Source organism: Vigna unguiculata, chromosome 10 (assembly GCF_004118075.2).
Source record: "Vigna unguiculata cultivar IT97K-499-35 chromosome 10, ASM411807v1, whole genome shotgun sequence".
NCBI classification, from domain to species: domain Eukaryota; kingdom Viridiplantae; phylum Streptophyta; class Magnoliopsida; order Fabales; family Fabaceae; genus Vigna; species Vigna unguiculata.
Genome location: NC_040288.1, coordinates 12,890,001 through 12,901,914, shown reverse-complemented (window position 1 = coordinate 12,901,914; position 11,914 = coordinate 12,890,001). Strand labels below are relative to the sequence as shown.

The following is an 11,914-nucleotide window of genomic DNA, read 5'->3' as shown; positions in this document are numbered from 1 at the left end:
ATTTTACATATATAATATTTAAATTTAAATAAGAAAATAATATTTAGAAAACAATATAAAATATAATTTGCTTGAGAGAAAAAAAAACATAATTATACTATAGAATAATAATACACATAATTATTATTAATGGATCACTAATTTAATTTTACTGTTTTGTTTTTGTTATTACAGATTAATCCAATGTTAATTTAAAATTTTAAAATATTATATATATATATATATATATTTAAATTTAGTTGAACGACAAAAATAAAAAAGAAACATACCGACAATAGACACGTGTGTAATAATTTTTAATGAATAAGCAGTTTATATTATCTTTTTATATTGCATTGGAAAGAAGATGAGGTATGTTTTTTTATCCGTTACAGTTCCTTTCCTTCCCCATCTCTCTCACTTTCACCGTTACCTCTCATCGCACACAACCAAAGAGAACGAACCAAAAGCACCGCGAATAGCAATTAGGGTTTATAGTCCGTTCCCCTTCGCGGATTTTTCGAGATTGCGGGTTCGATGATGATGGAAGGAGCTAGCAATGGAGGGATGCTGTACCACGAGGTGCAGGAGTCGAAGCTGTGTGCGGTGCATTGCGTGAACACCGTTTTGCAGGGTCCGTTCTTCTCGGAGTTCGATTTGGCCGCGCTCGCTTCTGATCTCGATCGCAAGGAGCGCCAGGTCATGCTCCCCGCGCTCTCCTCTGCCGATTTCGAATCGCACAATGTGTCGCTCGACGGCGATTTCAGCATCCAGGTTCGGTTAGGGTTTCTCTTTCCCTAATTTTTGTTTTCGCCTTTTTCGCCGTGGGTTGTTGACGTGTTCGTGAGAATGTGATGTGCTTATCGTCGTTTTTTGTTTTGGAAGTTTCTAGTTGCTTGGATTAGTTTAATATAAGCGGTTTTTAATTTCTTTTTATTATTTGAGGATTTTTGGGGCTTTTGTGGCCCTAGATACTCCTTGAGTTGTTCAATACAAGCTTATAGACTGTGGCGCAGGGGTGAATATATGTGTCTATTTTTCTGGAGTTGACTTCTTCAATTTATAAATGGTTTTTATGATATTTTTAGTTTATAAAACGGAGGAAACGAGTTTGTGAAGCGTTATATATAAGGATGTCTTGTGCTTGATTTGTGCGTACCTTGTTTGGCACAGGATGGCCTTGTGCTGTGTGTTGGATTTTGCAAGTGTAGTTTGACTGATTAAATATTTCTCATGTGCTTATTTTACTTGGTGGTTGTCTATCGAAGGAAGTTCTTTGCATTGACATATATGAATAGCAGGGAGGGGGGAGTTAGATGTAATATATGTTTAAAGCTTTGGATTGTTTGACTAAGCATGTATCCTTAAATAATTACTCCTTTTACATTGTTTCAAGCGTTGTTAACTAGTCACAATAGCATTGTTGCATACCGAAATGTCTTGGATCCATGATTGCAACACTTTCTGCTATTGCAGCCACTATCATTGTTGTGGTTGCAGAATGGATCCTGCATCCTTGTCATCTCTGACAACTCTTTAGCCAATTGAACTTCTGAGTTAGTATAATGTCATTTTTTATGCATATATTTGTTTGCGTACTACTGTTTTTGTACATATATATAGGGGACTCTAGCACACCATGTCGTGTGGTCAACACCTCACTGACACAAGCAGTGTTGTCATGCCTCTCACACGTTAGACATACCGTTGCAGTAGTTGAATAAAGCTATTTTTTTAAAGCTATAATGCAGAGCGAGCATGGCTCCAACATGGGCCAAGATATTGAGTCAACACTTATTTTGCCCAAATATGTCTATGATACTCCTACTATAAAAAAATTAGATAAATATGTCAGTTGATGAACCTCAGTGTACACAATCAAATCATGGTTTCTAATTTGTCTCTTGATGAACCGGACCAGGAGCTGTTTTTCTATAATGATGATGATCAAGGAGGTTACCGACTATACACTTGATCTTTTGCTTTGAAACAACAAACATAATGTTTCTCCTATTGTACTTTAATCTTCCTCTCTACAAACCATTGTTTAATTGTTTGTCCTACCTTAGAGATCACTCTACTAGTCCAACACACTTGGGTTTTTGATTGGAGATTCCACATTGACTATATATATAGATCAATTTATAGTATATAAGTGGGTGCAAACCTCACTTTACCTATCGGTACTATAAGGTTGAGTTAGGCTTAAAGTTCACTTCTTAATATGACATCAAAGCCATTCAAAAGCTTATCCTAGTAAGGTTTGTTGTTTCTTGAGCCTACAGTGCCACCTGTTATTGAATCACACACAAATATTTATTTCTACGTTCGAGATGTATATGTCTCAGCATGAGGGGTGGGATGTATATGTCTCAGCATGAGGGGTGGGTGTTTGAGATTCCACATTGGCTAGAGATAAGGTCAGTTTACAATATATAAGTGGGTGCAAACCTCATCTTACAAGTTAATTTTATAAGGTTGAGTTAGATTTAAAGTCCACTTTTTAATATCTTTCATTTCATTGATCTCTATTTCCATGTCTTCCACTAAAGAAGCATTAGCAAAATAGTTACCAATTTCCTTTTTAAATTGAGAAGCATGATTACTGGGTGAATTCTAAAGGACTTTGGCTGCTTGAGCTTGATGAAAACAACTCCAACTTTTTCCTTAATTGGGTATGAGGAGCTAACTTCGATTGATTCTTTATTTGGGTCATTGTTTGTTGCTTATGTGGTCTAAGTTTGAGGAAGACCCACTTCTCAATTAAAAATGCTTGAGGAAGACCCACTTCTTGATTAAAAATGCTTGATCTCTCCTCTTCATCCAGATCTATTGCAATGATTTCTCCTTCTTCGTTCATTGACTCTAGAATATAGTCTCCATGTGATAGGCTTCTTTGGAATATAGGATTTAGAGTTACAAATTGTCCAACGGCTGATCCCACTCTTGCTCATCATTATCATATTGGGACTTAGGTGCCATAATATACTCTCCATGTGATTGTGGCTTCTTTGGAGATTAGGGTTTAGCTTTGGAGTTTGGTCAAACTTCTAATCCAAAACTCTTGCTCATTATCATAATTGGACTTGAGGTTCCTATTCAATGCATGGTCCATTTATTGTTAATCCTTTGATAACAAAATAGTTCAAGTTGTTTGGAGTAAATTGAATGATTAATAAGATGCACTGAAGTTTCATGCATTGGAACCCGTTGATAAATTTTGGGCTGCAATTGCCATTTTGTTCGGCAGTTCTTCCAATGAGTCTTTTGTTTTAGCTCTAGACCTTTGGCTCCGCTATATAAATTTGTAATTAGTACAACTCATAAGTATGATCTTGACAATGGATATTATGATGCTGTTATGCCCGCACACTTTGTATTGAGAATGACATTTAGGTTTTGTATGTATGCGATGGTTAGGATTATCTATCTAATCTATCTTCTAATATATAAATGGGATACTAACTTCGATAATTGCTTTTGTGAGCACAGTTCTTTTGTACAATTTTACCCTTATTGGTTTTTTATTGTGGGTACTATTGTTGTATTGTGATAGTTGTTTCTTAAATTTCATTGAATCTTGAAATGTGGATAGAGGAATGACAACACTTGGGTTTCCTCTACTCATGGTTATCAAACTCATGAGTTAACTCGTTAGTTCGGACGAGTTTTCATGTTCACTTAGTGCTTCCGAGTTGCCCTAATTATAAGAGGACCAAACATATTGAGGTAGATTCTTATTTCATTAGAGAAAAGTTGCACTATGGAGGCATCACCTTTAAGGTAGATTGTCAACTCTAGTGAAGAGTTGACCAACGTATTCACTAAGTCTAAGAGGACCAATGATCGAGCATATTTTGCTGCAAGCTGAGCAAATATGGTCCTTATGCTCCAACTTAAGGGAGTGTTATTGTATTGATTCTGATTTCTCAATATAAATAAAACATCCTTGCTAACTTAAAAAAATATGGTTTCAGCTCAATGGCTCCCTATTTCCTATAGTTTAGCAAGGTCATTTCAATATAGCCTTTACCCTTGCATGCAAAGAGGCTGTTTCCAAATTCAAACCCATGACCGTTAGATCACCAAGGCACAATGTTTTGGCTGCACTAGGACTCACCATCTGGGTCATTTCCATAGAGAAGTCAAAATGTCTTTTTACTGGCCTAATGAATAAATTTTATGATTACAGTTTGTTCAAAACAAATGATTCAGTTAATGATGATTGATTTGCACATGCCAATTAGAGTTTTTTGGTGTTTTCAGTATTATTCTCCAATTACAGTATAACATATGTTTAAACCTCCGCTATGGAAATACAAAAAAAGAAGAATGTGACAACTGAAAAATTAATACATGTTATGCCATTGGAAAAAACACCTCAAGCGCATAGAGAACTTAATATATATATTTTGGTCCAGGGCTGTGGGCTGTACTATGGGGATTTTGTACCCTCTCTTCCCTCCTTCTCCTTGTGTGTTTTACCTCTCTAGGTAAAGGTCAATCTCAAGGGGCTAACTTTCATTTTTTTAGTTTTCATTTTTTAGTTTGCCACATAAATAATGTAAAGAGTTTTCCAGAAAGATCTTTCAAGCACTGGATCCCTGAATTTTTAAGATTCTATTGTACTAGTTGACTTGTTATATATGCATTATTCAGTCTTTGGATTTTATTTCATCTTTGCATTTCAAAATCAATGTACGGTTTTGTTTTGTATGTTTTCATATATCATTTGTTGTTATATATATCATTCAAGTACTACTATCCTATGCCTTGAATGATTGGGATTCTGGGAAAAGTATTATTGTCAGATCTAATGTTTTTAAAACTGAAATGGACATTGAAGCAGTGAAAGGATTCACGGTTCATTAGTTTAATGGTGGTTGAACAAGGGCAGAATTCGTAATAATGAAACCTATAATATATCAAGTAAGAAAACTCAACTAAAATTTTTATGTTTGCATAAAAATCATATCATGTCTTATAAGATTAAAAAGTCGTAAGAAATCTTAATCATTAGCAATCCATGTGTAGATATCATATATGAACATTTATTTTAAAATATCTAAGAATAAAATGTTTATAAACTAATAAGCAAAATTTCAAATTGTTTTTTCTTGAAAATCTTCCTATCCTGCTTCTACTGGTTTAGCTGGTTCTTCATAAGTTTGATTGGCTTTCTGCTGCATCTGTTTTCTGGGTTTCTTGACTTTTTATTTAACTGACTGTTGTGGTCCATTTTTAGTAACTGAAGGTACAAGTAGTTTATATTTTATTTAGTGAAATCACTGAAATGTTTGTTCGTTGCATCAAATATTGATTTTGGGAAGGCAATTTAGGATTCGGACCTTTTGCATTTTTTTGATTTAATTCAATTTACAAAGCCATTTCTGTAGGTTTTACAAAAGGCTTTGGAAGTGTGGGACTTACAAGTCATCCCTCTTGACTCTCCAGTTGCTGAGCCTGCCCAGATTGACCCTGAGCTGGAAAATGCCTTCATTTGTCATCTACAAGACCATTGGTTTTGTATCCGCAAAGTGAACGGGGAGTGGTATAATTTTGACAGTCTCTATGCAGCCCCACAACACCTTTCCAAGTTTTACCTTTCTGCCTATCTTGACTCTTTGAAAGGCTTTGGATGGAGCATATTCCTGGTTAGGGGAAATTTTCCAAAAGAATTCCCCATCTCCTCATCTGAAGCTTCTAATGGTTTTGGTCAGTGGCTTTCACCTGAAGATGCTGAGAGGATAACTAAATCTTGCAACTCAGTACAGGCTCCACAACAGAGAGTTAATGAGAACCAACAACACTATGATCAGTTTCTTTCTCACGGGGAAGCTGAAATGTTATTAGACATGGAAGATGAGGAACTAAGGGCTGCAATTGCAGCCAGTCTGATGGATTCGTCCCCAATTGTGACCACTGCTGAAGCCAGTACTCCCCAAAATGATTATCAAAGTAGTAAACAGGTGGCCACTACTGAACCTATCCCTCTAAGTGATCAAAATTCCAAACAAGCAGTAACTACTGAAGCTACCGCTCTAAATGGTCAACAATCCAAACTAGTGGAACCCATTGAAGCTATTCTACCTCTCAATTCTCAAAGCAACAAACTCGTAGCAGCCATTGAAGCTGATTCTCAGAATGATCAAAACAGCAAAGACGTGGCGTCCACTATAGGCGATAACGCTAAAGATGAAAACCAGAATAAAGAGAAAGCTGTGTAAGAGTGTGTTTAATTTGCCCCGAATTTGTTTTTGCAATTGAGGACAATAATCTGTCTGTTATACAAGTTTTAGGTGGTCGAAACATACGTCAGTGACTTAAAGTCATGGTGCTGTGCAGTATACACATTCTCATTTCAATTGCATGATGTATAAACTGTAAGGAAACCCTTCAGCATTTCCATCGATTATATGATAGTTACCAAGTTTTGATAATGTTTTGGAAAGCCCTTCACTTTTTTTCGTGTGATTGTGATTATGATTGATACGAGTTTTGACCATCATGCATGCTGGTACTAGTATAATAAAGTTGCTTGAGTGATAACGGGAACTCCATCGATTGAATGGAACCTTTCCCAAATTTGATACTATTAGATTTATGGTTACTTAGATACATTACATACATGACCAATAGAAAATGTCTTCAAACTATAATAATGCATGGTTTATCATAATCCCTACGAGAACATTTATCTTGTTTGATATTGTTTTTCTAGGTTTCACAGTTTATGGCAGAATTTGAACTTCTTGATCCACACACATCTCATGATATAATAAATAAGAATATACGGAGCTTAAAAGGGCAAACCTATTGTAGAAGATCTTAATGCAAAAGTGTTCAAAAACATAATCTCACTCATTTTTGTTTAAGTTGATTTTGGAGGATGAGGTGCCGAAGAAGTGTGATAGAGAATGTATTTCTTTTTCCTTGGAAAAAGTGAGAAGCGAGAGAAAAAAGAAAAACGTTGTGGAATCCATGTTAAAACAACTTTGTAGAAGTAAAGAGATTTATAATGAAGTCCAAAGATTTTGTGGGACTCATTTGAAAAGTTAGGAATGTGTATTTATCCTTTTTCTTATTATATAAGTATGTTTTAAAGGGTAAATATGTCTTTTAAACATGCACTTTTATTTCTGTTCTACTTGTTTCCTACTCCTGTTTAACCAGAATAACTTAAAAGTACACATATTCTCATTCTTCTTTTCTTACACACACACATAAAATCAAAACAGAGATTTCTTTTCTAAAAGATAAGGTAAAGTAAAACTAAATTAGTTAAAACGTTACCTACTCCTTTCTTATACTACTTTCTTAAATGTTACATTTTTTTGTTTATGAAGTCATAACAAATTATATATATATATATATATATATATATATATATATATATATATATATATATATATATATATATATATATATGTTCTGTTTAGGAGTAGGTTCATAGTCATTTCTTCATTCAAATTAAGGTACATACACATTAATTACGCATTGATTTGTGTCCATACTCTTGACTAGGCATGTCAAAATGGGTAAATTCGACGAACCAGTCCGCCCAAAAAAATCGGGTTGAGCTTGAGTTTTCAACTCGTGAACCCTAGAGTTTTCAACTCGTAAACCCGATACAACTCGGCTCGCCAAACCCTTGAACCCGTGGAGCTAGCCTGTAGGTGAAGTGGGGCTAGCTTGCAACCCATTCTCATAAAATGAAAATTAAACATCACGTAGTAGTAGCACAAAGTCTCAACTCATTTTTACACTATGAAACCCTTACTTTCACTCATCCCCTCCTTCGATTCACGTCGCTCATCATCTCTCCTCCACTCGTTCATTTCTACATTTCACATTATCATATTTGCTCCACTTGTTCATTGTTCCACTGCACTTGTTTCCTACCACCACGAAAAACCACTGCACCTTATCGACAAACCAGATGTGACATGAGCCATAATGACAAACGCAAGCCATGACAACGAATCAGACGCTATGCAATGGATAACTATGATGAACAGGTACGTTAAGTTCTCCTAATTGTTGATTTTCCCCTAATTGTTTATTTGCCCTAATTGTTAATTTTCCCCTAATTGTTGATTGTCTTAATTTTTTATTTTTCCCTGATTGTGTTCATTTCTTGATTGCGTTCATTTGTTGCCCTGACCTATTGAATGTCCACTGAATATACTGCATTGTTGAATGTGTTGCAAAGCTGAAGATATTTCACATCTTGTTTTATGTTCAGCTCCTTAAACTTTTAATTTGATTTTCTCATTTTTTTGGCATAAAGTTTCATCTTTGTAAAATATTTTTACCTAGCATAGTGGAGAGAAGTTTGGGTGATTGGATTGTTAAGGATAAAAATGTGATACTGATGCGTGATTTTGTTTATGTTATGTGCGACTACTAACTTCACATGTGTTCAAACATGGAGTCAAGTGGTGGTGTTAGAGGTGACATTACAGTGGTGCTCGCATATCAACAATGCAACTTTAATGTTAAAATTGTGTTTGTTGAGGTTACTTTGTAACTTTGTTACTTTTTTTTATAATGCATACACAAGAAGTTTAATTTAGATGTTGGTTAAACAAGTTAATTTTTGGATGCTTAATTTGTATGATATATGATGGAGCTCCAAAGGTACATGTAGAACTCCATGATATAGCGGAGATTGAATGAGTGGAGGCAAGTTTTGAAGGTATTTGCAAGCTATGGTAGGTGAAGGAGGTGATAGGATTTCCTAACCAATGCTAGCCTAAGGAAGGTGGCTAGAGGTAGAGAGAGAAAATCTCTAGAAAGAGTGACTCTCATGGCAATAGAAGAGGAGTGATCTCAACTCAATTAGCATCTATTTCATAAAATTCAAGAGTGAATACAATGCTGAAAAATTATGGCTTTTATACTCAAGCCATTACATATAAGAATCCCGACATTTGGATGAGAAGGAGAAAACATCTTGGCCTTTGATGCTAGCTTGGAGAAGGCTTGATCTTGGCCATGAAATCCTTGCTTGAAAAGAAAGCCAAGTCTCCTAGCTCTTGGATGAAGGTGTGATTAATCCATGAGCTCTCGACCAAGCATAGAAAAAATTGGGTCAAGTCCAATGTGTATCTCACAATCAACATGTTTTTATGTCATGCATTATTGAAAGCAAACCCAAAACAATGGCTCAATTTAAATCTACACTACTAGATTTACATGCACTTCTTCAAGTCTTTGTGATCTCTTTGGCCCATGTAAATAATGTGAGAAGCCCATTGAATTTGTGATCATCTAATATGAGGTTCTTTTGAATCTTCTTTATCATTGATCTTCTAATTAGGCCTTTAAGTGGGCTTGTGGGGCCTGAATGTGCATTTGGGCTTGTTGGGGTTGTCCTCAAATCTTGGTTGTCATCGTCATCAGCTACAGTACCTGTAAAAGGAACTAAGTCAGTGATATTAAAAGTTGGATGCACACCATATTCAGCTGGAAGATCCAATTGATAAGCATTATTGTTGATCTTCTTTATGATTTGGAATGGACCATCACCACGGAGACTAAGTTTGGATTTTCTTAAGTGAGGAAATCTTTCCTTCCTTAGATGAAGCCAAACTAAGTCACCTTCATTGAATAACCGAACTCTCTTACCCTTGTTTTTAAAGTTTGTAATCTTTTCCATTTGGGCTTGAATTTGACTTTTAACCTTCTCATGAAAATCTTTGATAAAATGAGACTTAGAAGCCCTTTCTTTATGAACAAAGTCAAAAGAAGTTGAAAGAGACAATAAGTCTAGTGGAGTGAGAGGATTAAAGCCATAAACAACCTCAAAAGGTGAGAGTTTGGTGGTGTTATGGACTACTCTATTATATGCGAACTTAATGTGGAGAAGATACTCATTCCAAGATTTATGATTCCCTTTAAGCACAACCATAAGTAATGTGGAGAGGGATCTATTAACTACCTGTGTTTGTCCATCAGTTTGAGGGTGACAGGAAGTAGAAAAAGAAAGTTGAATTCCAAGCCTAGATCACAAGGTCCTCCAAAAATGGCTAAGGAACTTAGTATCCCTATTAGACTTGGGTAAGCCATGGAGACAAACCACTTCTTTAAAAAACAACTTTGCAATGTGGCTTGCATCATCTACTTTGTGGCATGGTATGAAATGTGCCATTTTAGAAAAATGGTCCACAACCACAAAAATGGAATCAACACCCGTAGAAGTCCTTGGAAGCCTTAGCATGTAAACAAGTCAAACAACTAGCGCAATGTTTTTGAATTTCTATTTTCATGTGAGGCCAAAATAATTTCTCTTTAAGCATTGCCAAAGTTTTGGTGACCCCGAAATGACCCATTAGTCCCCCTTCATGCATCTCAATGATGAGAAGTTTGCGGTGAGAACCAAATGGAAGGCATAGGCGGCCTTCTTTGAAAGGTATCCATTGGAGATATAGAAGCCGCCTTGAGACTTATTGAAACAAGCAAAATAAATGAAAGCAAAGAAGGGATCTTGACTATACAATTCACATATATTGTCAAATCTAAGAATTTGAGACCCAAGTTTGGCTAAAAGAGTATATCTTCTAGAAAGTGCATCAGCCACAACATTGAATTTTCCTTTCTTGTATTTGATGATATAAGGGAATTGTTCTAGAAATTCAATCCACTTTGCATGCCTCTTATTAAGCTTGTGATGGCTTTTCAAATACTTGAAAGTATCATGATCAGTGTGAATTATAAACTCTTTAGACACAAGATGGTGTTCCCAAGTATGAAGAGCTCGCACAAGAGCATACAACTCTTTGTCGTAGATGGGGTAATTACGAGAAGGGCCATTGACTTTTTCACTTAAGTAAGCAATTGGATGGCCTTCTTACAATAAAACTGCACCTACTCCAACCTTAGAAGCATCACATTCTAGCTTAAAAGTTTTCTCAAAGTTTGGAAGAGCTAGAACTGGTGCTTGGGTGAGTTTAGCCTTGATCTCATCAAAGGCTTGTATTTGCTTATTATCCCACACAAAAGGTGTGTCTTTCTTGACGAGTTCATTGAGGGGTGAGACAATAGTGGAGAAATGGGATACAAACCGTCTATAGAAGCTAGCTAGCCCATGAAAGCTACGGATGTCCCTAACATTCTTTGGAACAGACCATTCTTGGATGGCTTTGATTTTTTCGGGGTCAACATGAACCCCATTTTCATTGACCACAAACCCAAGAAATATGACACTCTCTACACAGAAAGTGCACTTGTCTATGTTGGCATAGAGTTGATGGTCTCGAAGGAGAGAAAGGACCACCCTAAGGTGTCCTAGATGAACATTGAAGTTATGGCTATAAATTAAAATGTCATAATAAACAACCACAAACTTTCCCAAACAATCCTGTAGGACATGATTCATTAGTCGCATGAATGTGCTAAGAGTATTGGTTAGGCCAAAAGGAATGACTAACCATTCATATAGACCAAATTTAGTTTTGAAAGCAATTTTCCACTCATCACCTTTGGCAATACGAATTTGGTGATAACCACTCTCGAGGTCTATTTTGGAAAACATTTTGGCTCCAAAAGGAATGACTAACCATTCATATAGACCAAATTTAGTTTTGAAAGCGGTTTTCCACTCATCACCTTTGGCAATACGAATTTGGTGATAACCACTCTTGAGGTCTATTTTGGAAACATTTTGGCTCTATGCAATTCATCCAACATATCATCTGGTCTAGGGATGGGGTGCCTATACTTTATGGTAATGTTGTTAATGGCCCTACAATCACAGCACATGCGCCATTTGCCATCCTTTTTAGGCACCAACAACACGGGAACAACACAAGGACTAAGACTCTTCTGGACCCATCCTTTGTCTAACAACTCACTTGAGTCTTTATCTCTTTAGTCTCAATTGGTTTTGTCCTATAGGCTGGTCTATTAGGTAGACTTGCCCCTGGGACAAAAT

The 11,914-nt window shown here is 36.0% G+C and overlaps 1 protein-coding gene across 1 annotated transcript; it reads left to right on the top strand.

Moving 5' to 3' along the window:
- The first annotated feature begins 361 nt into the window (after positions 1 to 361).
- On the top strand, positions 362 to 6,424 carry LOC114167108 (ataxin-3 homolog). Its single transcript, XM_028052066.1, has 2 exons — positions 362 to 753; positions 5,376 to 6,424. Exons 1-2 carry the CDS (start codon positions 517 to 519, stop codon positions 6,204 to 6,206), a joined length of 1,068 nt encoding a protein of 355 aa, XP_027907867.1. The 5' UTR covers positions 362 to 516; the 3' UTR covers positions 6,207 to 6,424.
- Positions 6,425 to 11,914: the final 5,490 nt, after the last annotated feature.